Source organism: Erithacus rubecula (genome assembly GCF_903797595.1).
Source record: "Erithacus rubecula genome assembly, chromosome: 21".
In the NCBI taxonomy this organism is placed as follows: Eukaryota; Metazoa; Chordata; class Aves; order Passeriformes; family Muscicapidae; genus Erithacus; species Erithacus rubecula.
This window is the reverse complement of record NC_136673.1, coordinates 3,842,040-3,861,025: the sequence shown is the minus strand read 5'-3', so window position 1 is coordinate 3,861,025 and position 18,986 is coordinate 3,842,040. Positions and strand designations below refer to the sequence as shown.

General features: G+C 50.6%; 2 protein-coding genes and 1 long non-coding RNA gene across 12 annotated transcripts; 2 read left to right on the top strand and 1 right to left on the bottom strand.

Moving 5' to 3' along the window:
* Positions 1-933: 933 nt before the first annotated feature.
* LOC306811163 (bile salt-activated lipase-like) lies at positions 934-11,055 on the top strand. 9 transcript variants are annotated; one of them, XM_079324611.1, is made up of 12 exons: positions 934-1,387; positions 5,667-6,793; positions 7,070-7,220; positions 7,461-7,583; positions 7,911-8,108; positions 8,198-8,328; positions 8,748-8,855; positions 9,065-9,182; positions 9,453-9,639; positions 9,879-10,082; positions 10,195-10,392; positions 10,810-11,055. In XM_079324611.1, exons 2-12 carry the CDS (start codon positions 6,728-6,730, stop codon positions 11,012-11,014), a joined length of 1,689 nt encoding a protein of 562 aa, XP_079180737.1. In that variant the 5' UTR covers positions 934-1,387; positions 5,667-6,727; the 3' UTR covers positions 11,015-11,055. The 9 variants fall into 9 exon arrangements, with proteins under 9 accessions (XP_079180737.1, XP_079180736.1, XP_079180734.1 ...); XM_079324610.1 differs by having other exon boundaries at positions 4,906-6,793; XM_079324608.1 differs by having other exon boundaries at positions 4,745-6,793.
* On the bottom strand, positions 8,335-18,926 carry LOC306811166. Its single transcript, XR_013776618.1, has 3 exons — positions 18,679-18,926; positions 15,313-15,441; positions 8,335-8,529 (listed from the first exon to the last, which is right to left on the bottom strand). It is a non-coding gene; the product is annotated as an uncharacterized lncRNA (long non-coding RNA).
* On the top strand, positions 13,414-18,514 carry LOC306811162 (bile salt-activated lipase-like). Of its 2 annotated transcripts, XM_079324603.1 has the most exons (11): positions 13,414-13,698; positions 13,975-14,125; positions 14,366-14,488; positions 14,823-15,020; positions 15,110-15,240; positions 15,660-15,767; positions 15,985-16,102; positions 16,979-17,165; positions 17,405-17,608; positions 17,721-17,918; positions 18,271-18,514. In XM_079324603.1, exons 1-11 carry the CDS (start codon positions 13,633-13,635, stop codon positions 18,473-18,475), a joined length of 1,689 nt encoding a protein of 562 aa, XP_079180729.1. In that variant the 5' UTR covers positions 13,414-13,632; the 3' UTR covers positions 18,476-18,514. The 2 variants fall into 2 exon arrangements, with proteins under 2 accessions (XP_079180729.1, XP_079180728.1); XM_079324602.1 differs by having other exon boundaries at positions 13,975-14,488.
* Positions 18,927-18,986: the final 60 nt, after the last annotated feature.

Sequence of the window (18,986 nt, the reverse complement as noted above, 5' to 3'; positions counted from 1 at the left end):
CCAGTCACAGGTGATGGAGACACAGCAGCAGTTTAATTCCAGCCCAACAGCAGAACAAACAAAAGGAAACTTGAAGGTGTGGAGCAGCCTCCCAGAAATAGCTGCATGCACATTTCCTTGCACAGGGAAAACATTCCTGCCTGCCATTAAGGGCCTAACATGGGATGGGATATGGACTTCATCCTGCAAAGCTGCTACAGAATAATAATTTTAAAAGTACATCACAAACCATTTTAAAAACACTTAATCTGCTCACAAAGCAGAGATTTTCCCCCCTTTTCTCCTGGAAGCACATCCACTCAGAGAAGGCAACCCAGAACAGCTACACAAAAATTATTCAAGGATAGTGAATTTCTGTGCTGGATGAGAAATAAGAAAACACAGATCCCTGCAGAATTCCTGGCCCACCATCTTAAAACTAACAGTCACCATGGACACACACTGATCTTAAGGCTGCAACTTCAGACTGAGACTTAAGATCTGCCACACATTTCCTGCATGACCTTGACTTGAGTGCAGGATTTCGAAAGTTGTTCAGCACACTGTGAAGCTCTCAGCTCTTCAGCCCATCTGTGAGAGGAGGATAATCATCCCCCCTCTCCCCTGCATCTCACTTGTTTATTTCAACGGTAAGATAGTCAGGAATGAGACTGCTCCTCCTTATCTTGCACATCCAGCACCTCACACAATGGAGCCTTGATCTGGGCTGGACCGCCCAGACCAACTGGGACACCAATAACAGTGATAGGAACTGAATCCAGCCAAGCACCCTCATCCAGAGCTCAGAGCCCTCCAGGCAGGCAGACCCTGCAGGAAACCCACTAAACTCAAAACCAGCAGAGGAACAGGGTGAACAGCAACACAGGGAGGATAAACCAGACAAGAGCATTTTGATAATATTGTGGATAATACTGCAGGGAGAGACAGAGCTGGATATGGATGCTGTAAACATCCCACTCAATGCCCTCACTCTGAATGTGCTGCTTCAATCTGAGCACTTCTCAATCTGCTCCTTGGGCTGATTTTGACCTGTGGGCCCAAGGGGGATCTGTGTTCACAGCACCAGCCAGCAAGGCAGGCAGAGAGTCCTCAGGAATGGGGAAATCTGGGGCTGGGGAGGAGCTGAGTGTGCACTGAGCTCAGCTTTGGTCTGATAAGTTTATCAAGCACTGCCGGCTGCTAACTGTCAGCCAGGGAAGGGAGCCTGTTAGGGAGGAGGAACAGCTCCCAGGGCAAGATAGGACAGCCCAGGCCTTATCAGAGTGCCTGAGCCAAAGAGGGAACTGGAGAGTGAGCATTTTCCAACCACTTCATCTGAGCAACAGACAGATTGGCAGGAAAGGCCTGTCAGCCTTTGCCTGTGCCACCATCCATGCAAATAACCCGGGTAAGTGCAGCCTGGGAGGTGCAAACGTGAGCATTGGGACCTGAGGAAGTGCATGGGGAAGGTTTTCTCAGAGCATTGCCCAGTGTGAGTCAGATTTACAGCAAACTATTCCAATGCTTACTGAGTGAGCTGCTCCTCTTCAGTGCCCACAGCAGCTTCTTCCCTGAGGTTTGGGACAAGGATCTACCACTTCACAGTTGCACCAGTCACTAAGGTTTGGTGTACAGATAATTTCTCTGTCTCTGAAAAATTGTAAAAACCCCTGAGTGAATAGAAGGGGGAAAATCCTGACTGTTTCCATTTGAGCTGCAAAAGCATGAGCCAGCAAACACCCCTTCACATCCTCTCCTAGAGCAGCAATAAGCAAATCAAGATCATACCAGGGACACCTTCCTGTGTTTGGATGAGGTCTCCTGAATGTGTGCAAGCTCCTTGTGCAAACACCTCAGGCATGACAGGGAGGGGAATGAGAGATTCCTGCAGGGCACATCCTCTGCTTGGTTTCCCTGGTGAAGTTGGGTCATGCAGGATGATCCAGTGTCACACCTACAGCTTTAACACGTTTCTTTGCCCTGCCAGACCACACTTATCAGGTCACTGCTCATCCAAACCATATGGATAGCCCTCATCCTGCATCCCACCACCTTTGGTTCAGGCTGGTGTCTTGGGTCCTGCATGTATCTGGGAGTTTCACTGAGATGCAAACCCTGCCCCTGTGCTGGGAGGATGAGCTCATTCTTGGCTGCCTGGGTGCAGTGCTGTCCCCAGCTCTCCATGGGGTATGAGGCAGGAAACCTTCAGCAGCAGGTCAGGAGATCTCTGCTGTGACCTGGTGACTCAAAAGCTCCCTTTTCTGATAAGAAACCTGTGTAGGAAACTATTTTTCTGCTCTTAAAGCAGATATCTAAACCAGGGCTGAAGTCTTGCCTTGTATGCACCTACTTCTCTCCCTGAAGAGAGGGAGCCCAGTATCTGCAGGCATCTAAAGTTACATGAGTTGAGTCACAGCCCTGTGGTTTTTGCACCACTGTCAGGCTGAGTTTCTCACAGCTGATTCTGCTCTAGCCCATAATCTACAGTTCTCCAGGTCGTGAGCAACCTCTAAGCCATTTAATTCCTCTGTGCATCAAGGGCTCCTCAGCAAGTTCCAATAGCCACGTTCAGCACCAGCCAACACAATTCTGATGTTCAAGGCTTCCTCATGAAGAGCAAGGGGTTTAAAAACTCATCTCCGTTGATTCTGCCTTCCTCTTGAATAATTTTAAAGCCATGGGACTTTATCTTGCATCCCAGGCTCATCTATATTAGGAGTTTTGGTGGGATTTTTAGCAGTGGTCAAATTCACTGGTTTTTTTCTCTTTATAAAGTAGCAGTTATCTCTTGTCTCAGTTGAGGAAGAGGAAGTTGGAGATGACAGAGCATTCCTGTTCCTGAAAGGGCCCCATCCTGAGAGCATGGACATGGTGAAGCAGTGTGTCAGTCAGACATCCCTGCCCCAGCTCCTTATTTAGATCCAGCCTGTAGCAGCTTCAAGACCTGCAGATAAGAGCAAGGGAGAATTCCTGCACATGCACACCAATAAACTGGAGTGGCATCATGAAAAACCCCATAAAGCATCAAAGCAAGGTCTCTGCATTGGGATCTGCCAGTCTACGTATTCAAAATATTTGCCCAAATTTGAATAGTACAAGAAGAAATAGAACTCAGTAGGACAATGAGAAATGGCACTCAGGTGAACTGGACTTTGCAGCATTGTTTGTGAACCAAGCTGAAACTCTTCTCTTAAGAGAAGTATCATGTACTATTGGTAAGACTTTATTTCTGAATGATACTTATGAGATCAGCACAAAACTCATATTCTTAAAGGCAGAGCTGACAGAGCAGAAGACCTCGGGTTTCAGAGTGAGTGTGCATGAGACAGCTGAGGTTTCTCATATTACCTGGAATTCAAGGAAACAGCTGGAAAGTCAGAAAGCCATGTGCCTGTGCCTCCTGCACAGTGCCACAACCATGGTGGTAGAGAACTCAGCAAGATAGATAATACTTTGCATTTGAATAACTCATAGTGCCTAATGATTTCAAAAGGCCACAACAGGATTTAGCTCCCAGCCTGCAAGTTCTCATTATTAATTTTGCAGAAACACAAACTTTGTAGTCATCAGGAACAATAATTTCTCTTTTGGGGGTACCACCTCCTTGTCCTCTCTCCCTCAATCCCAAAGTGCCCAGCAATCTTAGCTGAGAAGAGAATGTCACTCAAGCTTTCAACTGAAGAGCTGTCACCTGCAAACCATGAAGGCTGGATGTGGCCATGGTTTTATCACTGGCCACCAGCTGCCTCTAGAAGCTCTTGCCTCCTCCCCAATGATTCAGCAAATCTTCTTCGAGGAGAAAAACAAGCACACAAGTGAACAAATCACAATGTCAGATTACAAAGATGAGCGGGGAAAAGCTGCGCCTCAAGGGAGGGAGATAAAAGTTGAAGTTACATGAGCCAAGGATGAAAATGCCCAATAAGGACAAAGTTTCTTTGAAGGGGAGCAATAATAAAAAGTGTAAAAAAGTGTTGTAGTTTGGGTACTTAATACTGTGAAACATTGCTAATAGTAGAGAACACAATGTGGAAGGAAATGAAGCATATTCTACTCTCCACTATCTGGGCATTGCACGGGGCTGATAGGGATTTTTACTGGTATAGATGAGAACTGAACAGTCCATTCTGGTTTACACTGGAACAGGGTTCCCCTAAGAAAGCTATTTTCAGAAAGGGTTTCTGCTCTCTGTAACCAAGACTTCCAATAATCTGGAAGCCCCTTGCCAGGCACTTTGAATGTCCCTGTTCCTGGAAAAAAAAAGATGCAAGCTATTAACAGAGGGCAGTTGGATGCAATGTTTTTACTCCTGACAGCTTTGGCCACTCCACCATATTTTTATATCATAGCCCTTTTCCATAAATGTTTTGTTTCCTGCTTGAGGTGAAACACAGGATCAGTATAACAGCTCCATAGAATAAAAAGTAAAAAAGAAACTGCAGCCAGACCTCAGCTAGGAGATGTATTAGTTCCTCTAATGGCATTCCACTCCACTCAGAGCCCAGACTTCCAAGAATACCATGAAATCATAGGGAAAAATAAGTGTTCAGAATTTATGGAGAGCTCATGCCACATTTGGGGAATCTCTCAGCCCAGTGAGTGCTCCAGTATCTATAAGAGAGATGCAGCCTTCCCCTGGATTAAATACAGCATAAAAAGTAAGTCCAGAAGGAAGGGGAGCTCAGGAACTGTGGACACACAAACAACCTGTTCCCAGAGGGAACAGGGTTTTGGAGTACATCCTGACACTACTGCTCTTCCCTAGGAGATAGAAAAGAAGGAGCCATAGCACAACCCAGAGACTTTCCCCTTAAGCTCACCTGGGTTATTGTTGCTGTATAAGGAGTGCCAGGGGTGTCTCCTTTTAAAGCATTTCCCTGTCCTGTGCTGCCACCTGCTTTCACAGCTCTGGGAGTCTTCCCTCAGGTCTGACAATACTCAGGTGAGTTCTAGAACTTCAATGTCAGCCCACCTGAAAAGGAGAACTTATCACCACGTTCAAATGTTTCAAGTGTGGCTACAAACACTCACTTTGGGAGAGGTCACATGGAGAAAATGAGAGGTAATGGTTACAAGTTACTCCTGGGGAGATTACAATTGGATGCTAGAGGACAGTTTTACAGTGAGAGCAATCAGTCATTGGAATAATTTCCCCAGGGAAGAGGTGGATTCCCCAACACTGGACACTTCTCAGATCTGCTGGACTGTCATATCTAGACCAGGCTTTTGCCAAGGGAGATTGAGGATCCTTGAGATCCCTTTCAAGCTGGTATTCTTTGTTTCCATCGAAATGTGCTACTGCTGCACCCTACAGGCTGAAAACAGTTATTTTATTATTAATCACAACTTTTAAGCCAGGCTTGTGATTTTTTGGGGAAGGCTGGCTCCTGGGTATTTGGGGCTGGTTCTGTTTCTACCCCATCCCAGAACTCTCACAGGAGGAGCACACCCAGCTCCCACCTCGCTGGGATGAGCAGGAGGAAGAGCAGCAGCTGTAAAACATACACAGATGTGCCACCAACCCTGACTCAGACACCCCAGAGCAACGGGGGGCACAGGGCTCAGCTGTGCCAGAAATGTCCCACATGCTGGATCCCCATGGGGAAGGGAGAGCTCAGGAACAGGGGGGAGATAGACTGGAGACCTTCACCTGCTGAAGCTGCTGCCTTGTTCTGCTTTATTCACAGGGAGAAACTGCCTGGCAGTGCCCACTCCAGCAAAAGTCCACTTGAGGTGAGGGGACCTGAGGATTTGGTGAAGAGCACTGTGTCCCCCAGCACACCCCACACATCCTGGGGTGCAGCAAATCTGGCTTTCTGCCAGGAATCTATGCCATATGTTCCTGTGTCCCCACTGACTCTGACTGGCTTTGCCAGAAGAACAATGTGGGAGATCTCCCACAAGAAACATCTTTCATTTTCTCACTGCTGGCCTTCATATGCACTTTAAAAAAAAAAAAAAAATCTTCATGGTATTTTCCTCTTGCATTGCCTCTAGGCCAAAACTAAATGAACACATTGGTCACTCAGCTAAGTCATTTCTCTTCTGGAATCTGGAGCACAAACTTCATTTTCACATGATCCAGTGACAGTCCCATGTCTTGTTTGAGCCACAGGCAGAGTGCAAACCTGATCCCTTCCCTATTTCCTAGAGAGAGACATAAGAGTTCCCGGTTTTGGGGTAACAAATTGATTTGCCTCAGCAGGATCTGTCACCCTCACAATGCCATCTTTGTGATTAAGAAATCTCAACTAAACCACTGGATGCTGCTCTCCAGACCTGGAAGAAATTGTGCTCCAATGCTGTGGATAAATGGGTGTATACATTATCATAATAACTGGCTAATGAGTCCTCTAGGAAGCTCAACAAGCTCCCAAGAGAGAGGCAAGCATCCAAATGAGCTGGAAATACACTAGAGAGGGAGAATAACAGAGAAGTTGCATTCCCAAATCCCTCTCAGTGTGGGAAGTGCAGTCTGATCAGGATGGTGGCCACGTGGAAAACAGAAAAGATACCTGGGGAGGTCTGGCCTCCATCCCACAGAAGCAGCACCTGCAGGGCTCTCACACAGCCATGTCCTTCTAACTCAGCCATGGACTGGCCTCAGGCTACTGAAGGACAAGGGTGTGAAGGCTGCCCTGCTTCACCTCCCAGCCCTGCCTGGCCCTGGCATTGGCACACAGCTGCACTCCTGGCTATATAAGCACAGCTCTCCAGCTGGGACAGTCTGCCCAGCACTGCCCTCACCATGGCTCGCTGGTACCTCCTGGGCTTGGCCCTGGGCTCCTACCTCGGGGTAGCCTGGGCTGCCACTGTAAGTACACAGGCTGCCTTTGCACCCTGAGGCTGAAGGTTTTCTCCTCCTGCCATTTCTCTTTGGGATTGTGGGGCAATTGCTGCTGCCTGTCTGCTCCAAAGGGTGCCTGCAGGACACCAGCACAGGCACAGCTCCAGTGGCTAATGTGGGCTTTCCACAAGGGAGCAAGGGCAAGGATGGGGAGGGTGGGATGTGAATATCTGGCAGTGTGGGAAACCAGAGTAATAAAGGACAGAGTAATGGCTTTTCTCTTCTCCATGGTACCACCTGCAGCTGGGGGTGGTGCTCACCGAGGGAGGATTTGTGAAAGGTGAGAATAAGAAACTGGGACTCTTTGGAAACTACGTTGACATCTTCAGAGGGATTCCCTTTGCTGCCCCCACAAAGACTCTCCAAGATCCTGAACCTCATCCTGGCTGGGATGGTAAGACCCAACTGTTGAATGCATTTGGTATCTGGTTTTATTTTCACTTCCTTCTCTTTAATCTCATACACGTGGGAAATGGTAAAACACATTACTCAGACTGGTCACATTGGCTGGGGAGGTTTTGCTGCCACTGCACTGGGCTCAGAGAGGAAAGGAAGAGTGAGCAGACACCTTGCAATCAGAGAATGGAGCTGATGCCCTTAACCAGGACATGCTGTCTTCTCTTTCTCCTCTCAGGAACATTGGAAACAACAACATTCAAACCACGCTGCATGCAGATGAGGCTGACACAGACTGACATCCGTGGGAGTGAGGACTGTCTCTACCTGAACATCTGGATCCCTCAAGGGAGGAGACAGAGTATGTGCTGGGAAGGGACATGGGCAGGACAGTCCCCCCTGCCTTGTGTGCACAGATTGTGCTGGAGCCTCTCTCAGCAGTTGTGTTCCACAGTGGGCAGGTGCTGAGCAGTGATTTTCAGGGAGAAAGGTGGGAACAGTGTCAGGCAACGTCCCTCACGTTCACCCTGCTGGGAGGCTCAGCCTCTTGAGCAGAGCAAGGATTTTCCTGCAGAACATCAAGTCCTACCCAGGGCAGTGGAGCAGGGAAGGGGTGAGGGGATGCAGGGGCAGCACCTTGCAGCTCCTGCAGTGGGGGCTCACTCTGCTCCTGTTCCTCTCCTCCCAGTCTCCACCAAGCTGCCTGTGATGGTTTATATTTACGGCGGCGCTTTCCTGGTGGGAGGCAGCCAGGGCGCCAATTTCCTGGACAATTACCTGTACGATGGGGAGGAGATCGCCGTGCGGGGAAACGTCATCGTAGTGACCGTCAACTACCGCCTGGGGCCGCTGGGCTTCCTGAGCACCGGGGACCAAAACCTGCCAGGTACCGGGGCTGATCCCTCGGGGGCCTGCCCAGGGGCGCTTTGACAGCTTTGCGTGCCCTGCTCACTGGGGGTGCTGTCTGTCCCTCAGGGAACTACGGCCTCAAGGACCAGCACATGGCCATTGCCTGGGTGAAGAGGAACATCAAGGCCTTTGGGGGTGACCCAGACAACATCACCATCTTTGGGGAATCGGCCGGTGCCACCAGTGTCTCCCTGCAGGTGAATTGTCCTTGTTGGTTGTGATCAGAGCCCCTTCTCTGTCAGTCCCAGAGAGGGACCCCTTGCACTCACCTGCTTTCCTCCCCACCTGCTGCCCCATGAACGTGCTGCCCTGGCCAGGACAGCCATGCTCAGCCTCAGTGTATGGTAGCTGCTCCTCCTTCTCCAGCTTCATCAGCCACACCACTGCAGCCACGTGTCCTGTGAAGAAACAGCCTTGACTTGCCATGTCCCCCTCCTCTGCTCCTCTTCTCAACTCTCACTTTTGAACTCCAGCTCCTATGCTCTTGAACACCACAACACCTGTCAGTTTCCCTGGGTCAGGTGCACAACCTGCAAGGCCATCCACCGGCTCTGGCAGGCCATGGTCTCCTCAGGAGTTTGTACCCAAAGCTCTCTTGTTTCTGTTGTCCCCCCAGACACTGTCCCCAAAGAACAAGGGCCTGTTCAAGAGAGCCATCAGCCAGAGCGGTGTCGGGCTCTGCAGCTGGGCCATCCAGAGGGACCCACTGCTCTGGGCCAAAAAGGTAACGTGTAAATTGTGCCTGGAAAACTATAAAAACCCAAAAAGCAATTCCCTAGAGGAGGGCATGGCTAGGAAGGGATTGGTATGGGGCTGTGCCCAACAGAGCTTGGGAAATTTGCTGCTTTGAGATTGAAACTACCCACAGCTTTGCCTCTACAAGAATAACCCCTGGCTCTTGGATCTCATGGATGTTTCTCTCTTTTCCTGCAGCTTGGAGAAAAGGTGGGCTGCTCCACGGAAAACACTGCCATCTTGGCCAACTGCCTGCGCAGCTCTGACCCCAAAACCTTGACCCTGGCCTACCACCTGCAGCTCACCAACCTGCCTAGTAAGTCCCCCAGCCCTGATGTGGCCCATCTGCCACTCTGGACTCCCCAAACCCAGGACACTGTGTTAACTCCCAGGTGTGTTAAGATGATGTTTGTGCTTTACAGAAAAGGCACATTAAGGACAGCTCTTGCAGTCGCATTTCTGTCAACAGCTACACATGTCACCAGATGAACACTGCCCACCTAAGCCTGTTCTTGGGATATTCCAGACCACACATCTGTGTTTCCTCACCATCTAACATAACACACTCCACTCGTGTCTCCTGCAGTGCCCCTGGTACACACCCTGGCCCTCTCTCCTGTGGTTGATGGGGATTTCCTCCCAGACGTGCCAGAGAAGCTCTTTGCCAACGCTGCCGACATCGACTACGTGGCCGGGGTCAATGACATGGACGGGCACATCTTTGCCGGTGTGGATGTACCGGCCATCAACCGCCCGCTGGTGAAAGTCACTGCGTGAGTGCCACGTGCCCTTAGACCCCAACAGGAGCACCTGCTCTTAATGCAGCTCCCAAACCCCACAGATTACACTGCACTGGACAAGGCATGGCCATCAAAACAGGATGTCACTGTGAGCCTGGCTGCCCAGGCCTTTTGTTGCCCAGTCCAGAGCCTTCAGGAGAAAGGACCAGGCAAGAGCCCTGCACTGCTGAGGCTGCTGGTCAGTAATTAATTCATATCACTTGTCATTCCAGGGATGAGGTGTACAAATTGATCAAAGGCCTCACCGTGGACAGGGGCGAGGCTGGAGCCAATGCCACCTTCAACATCTACACCCAGAGCTGGGGTGACAAACCCTCTCAGGAGGTTGTGAAGAAGACAGTGGTGGACCTGATGACTGACTACATCTTCCTGATCCCCACACAGAAGGCACTGGACCTGCACGTGCAGAATGCCAAGTGAGCAGCTCAGCCCTGGCAGGAGCCCAAAGCCAACCTGGGGGCTAAGGAGTGCCTTAAGAGGGTCTGCTGTCCCCTCACAGCTGCTCAGCCAGGCTCTTCTCTCTCCCAGCAGTGGCAAGACCTACAGCTACGTGTTCTCCCAGCCGTCCCGCATGCCCGTCTACCCCAGCTGGGTCGGGGCAGACCATGCTGATGACCTGCAGTACGTGTTTGGGAAGCCCTTTGCCACCCCCCTGGGCTACTGGCCCAAGCACAGGACTGTCTCAAAGGCCATGATTGCTTACTGGACCAATTTTGCCACGACTGGGTGAGTGATCTGTGGCTTGATGCAGCCCTTCAGGCTGCTGGTTTTGCTCAATAACTTTTCAGGATCATTCCCAGAAGTTCTCTGTGTTTGTGTTGTGAGCAGGGCTCTGTGTCTCACAGGGCTGGAGTTTGCTCTGTGTTCTCCTCATCCATACCACACTTGGGGAGAGCAGAGGCATTTTCATGACTTATGATCTCTGCTTCCACTTGATGAGGTTTACTCCCGAATCCTGATGTTCAGGCAGGACCTAAGTTCCTGAGTGGAGCTAGGGATGATGCTAGTGAGAATGGAAAGAGGAGACTCCTGGGAGGCAGAATTCCCATTGTCCCTGTCAAACACTCTGCATAGTCACACACTTAAACTGCATCCCCAGGCTGCCCTGATAAAACTGAGCTTCTGTGCCTCCTTTTTCCCCAGTGATCCCAACAAAGGGAATTCAGACGTGCCCGTTTCCTGGCCAGCCTACACCAGCAAGAACAAGTACTACCTGGATATCAACGACAAGATGAGCAAGAACTCTGTGAAACAGGACCTGAGATCAGAGTATGTGTCATTCTGGAACTCAGACTATCTGGAGATGCCACAGGTTGCCAACATCTCCCAGTCGGAGTTACTGTTCTGAACCTTTTGAAGATAATTCATTAAAGCCTTGCTTGTAACTGAGTGACTCTGGTTCTCTTTTTTTTTTTTTTTTGCCATGGCAGGATTTTCTTGCCAACATTAAGGTCAGGCAGGAAAGGACATCCATTGTGTGGGCAATGTGTCTTCCCCTGCTGTGACACCCCGAAGTCCCAGGGAAGCTGCTGGCAGCTGGGGTCCAGTCTCTCCCTGCTCTGCCAGTTGTTGGTCCTGGGGTTGTTTTCCCTCATTTCCCTGTGAGCCCAGGCAGGACAGCCCCAGCCCTGGCCTGTCCTCTGGATTTCCCTGTGTTATCATTAAGGTTCCTGTTAATGCCAACCAGGTCCTAGAGATCTATAGTTGCAACAGGTGAATGCAAACCAGTCCTGACCTGTTGTTTGTCGTGCACTGACATTGCTCAGGAACCGACAGGACAGAATAAATCCATGGGGGTGTGTGGACACTGCTGAAGGCTCGTGGAGGAGCCTAATCCAGTTTTTTCCCAGACTGTTGACTTTTCTCAGCTCCAACTTGAATCTTTCCCAGGCTGGGAATCTTTCTCAGACACAAAACAAGGGAAGGAAAAAAACCACAAATAGACACCTGGTGTTCACCACTGAGCCGTGAGTCTCATAATATTTTGCAGAAAGCATGTTTTAAAATAAGTGTTGCCTTCTTTGACCAATGAGTCTTTTCTACTTTGTTTTTCACAATCTCTCTTGTATAAATGCCATGACTTTTCAATAAATTGGTCTTTCTTACTACCTGAAAGAAGTTTTGTTGCTGTGTTCTTTGCCACTTCCCAGCCTTATAGTGAGAGGGGTGGTGATTCCCCACTGGTGTTAGGGCAGAGCTTGGGCTGGATTGGGCAGAGGAGCTGCAGCTCTGAGCAGGGCAGGACAAAGAGCACAACTTTCCACAAACCTTGTCCATCACATGTTCCCATCCACACACCATACACTAGACCTGGCCTGTCCAGACCCTGGTACCCTGTGAGGAGAGCAGGGGGGGCTCAGCAGTGCTGGAGCTGCCCCACTGGCCTGGCTGATGTGGAGAAGCCAGAGCTGGTGTGGCACACTGGGACTGTGCTGTGGAAGGTGGCAGGAGAGCACGGGGTGTCACAGGGGATGGGACCCTGGTGTGTGTGTCAAGGTCCTCTATGCAGAGAGGCTGGAGGATGGGGAGCCCAACCCTGGGGAGAGCCAGGGTCAGAGAACTTCTGCAGTAGAACAATCCTCCTGCCTGCTTCCACAGGGCTGGAGCCAAGGGCAGGGTTTCCCAGGATTGATGCCATGTGCTCCTGTGTCCTCCTGGCCACAATTGCCTTTGCCAGAAGAACAACCTGGGAGATCTCCCACAATAAACATCTTTCATTTTCTCAGTGCTGGCCTTCACTGGGACTTTTTAAAGAAAAAGAAATTTCCAGATTGAGTTGGTACCTGCAGTTGCCTCTTGCTTTGCCCCTGACCCACTGGATAGCTGCAGGTGCTCCAGGAGAGAAATGCAGAGGGAGAAGCCTTTCCAACACATTTCACCTTTCCAACACATTTCACCTTTCCAGCACATTTCATACACATCAGTCTCAAGTGCTGGAGGGTTTTTTGCCACCCAGGGCAGAGCTCCTCTGTCAGTGTGCAAATGGATGTAGTTTTGAAGATTTGGGGTTTATTTAAATTTGAATTTTCTTTCTTCAGAGGTGCCATGAGAGTCTTTTATGGTTCCAGTGTGTGACCAAGGGAGGTTGGGCCAAAGTTAAACCAAGCCATTGCTCACCTGGCTGAGTCCATTTTTAGAAATCTGGAACACAAACTCCATTTTGCATGTTCCTGTGAAAACTCTCATTTCACCATAAAATGCACATGAATCCTTTCCTTGTTTGCTTCTCTTATCAACAGATGCTCTACCAGCTCTACCAGTGATTAAATGTGGGAAAGTATTGCACATTGACAGATTAATTTTCTGTTACAGAGAAATTTGAAAGCTTTTGCTAGTATCCATTTTATTGTTTGTCCATTCCTTTCCCTCTCTGACAAACACAACAAGCAGTGGAGATGACAAAGAGCAGCTGCCATGAGCCACAGACATGGGAGGAGGAAGGAAACTTCAAGTCTTCTGACAGATGTGACAATGAAATGGAAGCAGAAATTCTGGATTATGGATGAACTTGATGACCAATCTAGCTGATGATGGATGGAATCAGCTCTAAGGCTTGCTGTAATTTTCAATCTTTTGCATTCCTCAGTATGTTACAAGTACAAGGCTTCTTATAGGTTAGTGATAATATGTTCTACTGCATAGCTTAATATGATTTCAGCCCCCTGTGCATGAATGAGGCTTCTCAAGACTCCATTTGGTTTAATTTCATTGGAATTTTCTAGAACTGAGAAATTTCCTTTTGTTTGGCCTCCATCACACAGAAGCAGCACCTGCAGGGCTCTCACACAGCCATGTCCTTCTAACTCAGCCATGGACTGGCCTCAGGCTACTGAAGGACAAGGGTGTGAAGGCTGCCCTGCTTCACCTCCCAGCCCTGCCTGGCCCTGGCATTGGCACACAGCTGCACTCCTGGCTATATAAGCACAGCTCTCCAGCTGGGACAGTCTGCTCAGCACTGCCCTCACCATGGCTCGCTGGTACCTCCTGGGCTTGGCCCTGGGCTCCTACCTCGGGGTAGCCTGGGCTGCCACTGTAAGTACACAGGCTGCCTTTGCACCCTGAGGCTGAAGGTTTTCTCCTCCTGCCATTTCTCTTTGGGATTGTGGGGCAATTGCTGCTGCCTGTCTGCTCCAAAGGGTGCCTGCAGGACACCAGCACAGGCACAGCTCCAGTGGCTCCTGTGGGCTTTCCACAAGGGAGCAAGGGCAAGGATGGGGAGGGTGGGATGTGAATATCTGGCAGTGTGGGAAACCAGAGTAATGAAGGACAGAGTAATGGCTTTTCTCTTCTCCATGGTACCACCTGCAGCTGGGGGTGGTGCTCACCGAGGGAGGATTTGTGAAAGGTGAGAATAAGAAACTGGGACTCTTTGGAAACTACGTTGACATCTTCAGAGGGATTCCCTTTGCTGCCCCTCCAAAGAGACTGCAAGATCCTGAACCTCATCCTGGCTGGGATGGTAAGACCCAACTGTTGAATGCATTTGGTATCTGGTTTTATTTTCACTTCCCTCTCTTTAATCTCATACACGTGGGAAATGGTAAAACACATTACTCAGACTGGTCACAATGGCTGGGGAGGTTTTGCTGCCACTGCACTGGGCTCAGAGAGGAAAGGAAGAGTGAGCAGACACCTTGCAATCAGAGAATGGAGCTGATGCCCTTAACCAGGACATGCTGTCTTCTCTTTCTCCTCTCAGGAACGTTGGAAACAACAACATTCAAACCACGCTGCATGCAGATGAGGCTGACACAGACTGACATCCGTGGGAGTGAGGACTGTCTCTACCTGAACATCTGGATCCCTCAAGGGAGGAGACAGAGTATGTGCTGGGAAGGGACATGGGCAGGACAGTCCCCCCTGCCTTGTGTGCACAGATTGTGCTGGAGCCTCTCTCAGCAGTTGTGTTCCACAGTGGGCAGGTGCTGAGCAGTGATTTTCAGGGAGAAAGGTGGGAACTGTGTCAGACAACGTCCCTCACGTTCACCCTGCTGGGAGGCTCAGCCTCTTGAGCAGAGCAAGGATTTTCCTGCAGAACATCAAGTCCTGCCCAGGGCAGTGGAGAAGTGCTCAGGGAAGGGGTGAGGGGATGCAGGGGCAGCACCTTGCAGCTCCTGCAGTGGGGGCTCACTCTGCTCCTGTTCCTCTCCTCCCAGTCTCCACCAAGCTGCCTGTGATGGTTTATATTTACGGCGGCGCTTTCCTGGTGGGAGGCAGCCAGGGCGCCAATTTCCTGGACAATTACCTGTACGATGGGGAGGAGATCGCCGTGCGGGGAAACGTCATCGTAGTGACCATCAACTACCGCCTGGGGCCGCTGGGCTTCCTGAGCACCGGGGACCAAAACCTGCCAGGTACCGGGGCTGATCCCTCGGGGGCCTGCCCAGGGGCGCTTTGACAGCTTTGCGTGCCCTGCTCACTGGGGGTGGTGTCTGTCCCTCAGGGAACTACGGCCTCAAGGACCAGCACATGGCCATTGCCTGGGTGAAGAGGAACATCAAGGCCTTTGGGGGTGACCCAGACAACATCACCATCTTTGGGGAATCGGCCGGTGCCACCAGTGTCTCCCTGCAGGTGAATTGTCCTTGCTGGTTGTGATCAGAGCCCCTTCTCTGTCAGTCCCAGAGAGGGACCCCTTGCACTCACCTGCTTTCCTCCCCACCTGCTGCCCCATGAACGTGCTGCCCTGGCCAGGACAGCCACGCTCAGCCTCAGTGCATGGTAGCTGCTCCTCCTTCTCCAGCTTCATCAGCCACACCACCGCAGCCACGTGTCCTGTGAAGAAACAGCCTTGACTTGCCATGTCCCCCTCCTCTGCTCCTCTTCTCAACTCTCACTTTTGAACTCCAGCTCCTATGCTCTTGAACACCACAACACCTGGCAGTTTCCCTGGGTCAGGTGCACAACCTGCAAGGCCATCCACCGGGTCTGGCAGGCCATGGTCTCCTCAGGAGTTTGTACCCAAAGCTCTCTTGTTTCTGTTGTCCCCTCAGACACTGTCCCCAAAGAACAAGGGCCTGTTCAAGAGAGCCATCAGCCAGAGCGGTGTCGGGCTCTGCAGCTGGGCCATCCAGAGGGACCCACTGCTCTGGGCTGAAAAGGTAACGTGTAAATTGTGCCTGGAAAACTATAAAAACCCAAAAAGCAATTCCCTAGAGGAGGGCATGGGTAGGAAGGGATTGGGCAGGGGCTGTGCCCAACAGAGCTTGGGAAATTCGCTGCTTTGAGATTGAAACCACCCACAGCTTTGCCTCTACAAGAATAACCCCTGGCTCTTGGAGCTCATGCCTGGATGTTTCTCTCTCTCTTTTCCTGCAGCTTGGAGAAAAGGTGGGCTGCTCCACAGACAACACCACCATCTTGGCCAACTGCCTGCGCAGCTCTGACCCCAAAACCTTGACCCTGGCCTACCACCTGCAGCTCACCAACCTGCCCAGTAAGTCCCCCAGCCCTGATGTGGCCCATCTGCCACTCTGGACTCCTCAAGCTCCTGGCAGGACTTTGAAGGAATTTCCTGGAATGTTGAAGCAGTGCTTGTACTCTTCTCCCCTAAAGGGAAAATTAATGTCTAAATGTCCAAAGGGACATTAATGAGAGCTCTTGCAGTCACATTTCATAGGCAGATGCTCATTGCACCAGGTGAACACTGCCCACCATGCAATGGCAGTAGTGGCAGAGGGATTATCCAGTGACCCTGCATTGGCCTCAGAGCAATGCTTTGGGCTTCCTCTTCAGTGAAAGCAGCAAGAATAATTCCAGAAAACAGCTTGTAGACAAAAAAACAGAAAAGATCACATCCCTGCTATTTCTATTTCAGTCGCTGGGTGGAGTGTAGTAACACTGCCGATTTTGTGCCTGTGGAGATTCCTTTCTCAAGAAGATTCTCCTGGTCACAAAACACAGCATTTAGCCTTGGTCGGAATAGAAAGTGGCCGAAACACTGCTGTGCAACTGCACACTCTAGGGCTGGCTGTTCTGACAGTCAGAACAGCATGGCCAGGTGGGATGAGAAGTTAAGCTCTTTCCTGTGTTGGATGGGCTTTTTGGGAAGGGATTTACAGGAGGAGAGGATTTGTGGATGCTACCAGGTGGTATTTGCCTGACAGATCTCTTGCTCTTCTTCAGCCATAGCTATGAGGTTTACCCTGCATTGGGGTGACATCCAGCCCATACTAAAGTCACTGCTCAAGCTATCATTCACCTCAGCCTGTTCTTTCTTGAGCTCTTTGAGTCATGGGATATGCCAGACCACACATCTGGTGTTAGGTGGTGTTCCCCACCATCTAACACACTCCACTCGTGTCTCCTGCAGTGCCCCTGGTGCACACCCTGGCCCTCTCTCCTGTGGTTGATGGGGATTTCCTCCCAGACGTGCCAGAGAAGCTCTTTGCCAACGCTGCCGACATCGACTACGTGGCCGGGGTCAATGACATGGACGGGCACATCTTTGCCGGTGTGGATGTACCGGCCATCAACCGCCCGCTGGTGAAAGTCACTGCGTGAGTGCCACGTGCCCTTAGACCCCAACAGGAGCACCTGCTCTTAATTCAGCTCACAAACCCCACAGATTACACTGCACTGGACAAGGCATGGCCATCAAAACAGGATGTCACTGTGAGCCTGGCTGCCCAGGCCTTTTGTTGCCCAGTCCAGAGCCTTCAGGAGAAAGGACCAGACAAGAGCCCTGCCCTGTTTAGGCTGCTGGTCAGTAATTAATTCATATCACTTGTCATTCCAGGGATGAGGTGTACAAATTGGTCAAAGGCCTCACCGTGGACAGGGGCGAGGCTGGAGCCAATGCCACCTTCAACATCTACACCCAGAGCTGGGGTGACAAACCCTCTCAGGAGGTTGTGAAGAAGACAGTGGTGGACCTGATGACTGACTACATCTTCCTGATCCCCACACAGAAGGCACTGGACCTGCACGTGCAGAATGCCAAGTGAGCAGCTCAGCCCTGGCAGGAGCCCAAAGCCAACCTGGGGGCTGAGGAGTGCCTTAAGAGGGTCTGCTGTCCCCTCACAGCTGCTCAGCCAGGCTCTTCTCTCTCCCAGCAGTGGCAAGACCTACAGCTACGTGTTCTCCCAGCTGTCCCGCATGCCCGTCTACCCCAGCTGGGTCGGGGCAGACCATGCTGATGACCTGCAGTACGTGTTTGGGAAGCCCTTTGCCACCCCCCTGGGCTACTGGCCCAAGCACAGGACTGTCTCAAAGGCCATGATTGCTTACTGGACCAATTTTGCCACGACTGGGTGAGTGATTTCCATTCCACATTTGGGGCTTGATGCAGCCCTTCAGGCTGCTGGTTTTGCCCAGTAACTTTTCAGGATCATTCTCAAAATCAGGGTGTTCCATGTCTGTATTTCTTATTCCTGAATCCTGATGTTCACACAGAGATTAAGTTCTATGTGAAGCTGGGATGATGCCAGTGGGGGTGTGGAGGGAGGAAACTGCAGGTCATCAACTCACTCCTGGCAGGCAGAATCCCTTTTGCTTGTGCCTCTGTCAGATTCTCTCTTTCCTCTCACTTAAAGTCTAACTTGACCAGACAGGGCTCCTTCCAAAAACTTCAAAACTGAGCTTCTCTGTATCCTTTTTCCCCAGTGATCCCAACAAAGGGAATTCAGACGTGCCCGTTTCCTGGCCAGCCTACACTGAGAACAGCAAGTACTACCTGGATATCAACGACGATATGAGCAAGAAATCCGTGAAACAAGACCTGAGATCCCGGTTCGTGACCTTCTGGAACTCGGTCTATCTGCAGATGCCACAGGTTGCCAACATCTCCCAGTCGGAGTTACTGTTCTGAAGCTAAGGAAAAAAAACATCTTTTAGAGATCATTAAAAGCTTGCACATAACTGAGTGACTCTGTTTCTCTATGTGTTTGCTGTGACAGAGTTTTCTTGCTAATGTCAAGGTCAGGCAGGATGGAACCTCTGTGGGCAGTGCGTGTGTGTGACAGCCAGGCCTGGCCAAGCTGCCCTTGAGGCAAATTACATTCTCACCCTCACCTTTATATCGTTTATCCGCCACTTTTTGTGGCATTAAATATTGCTGAGTTGAATGCTGAAGTTCTTAGGAAGCAAAATGTGAATTTACACCAGATTCCGTGCACCATCACAGAAATGTACAATTACATGCGAGCCTTTGCTGAACTCAGCGTTGTTTTCCTTCATTATCCGAGCAGGATAGGGACAAAATAACACATGGGAGAGTTGATTGTGGATCTATTTATGATCGCAACCTGAGTTTAGGAGAACGTCCGAGCAGGGCAGGACGAGCTCAGGCCGCGCCCTCCCCTCAGGCCCGGCCCGGCCCC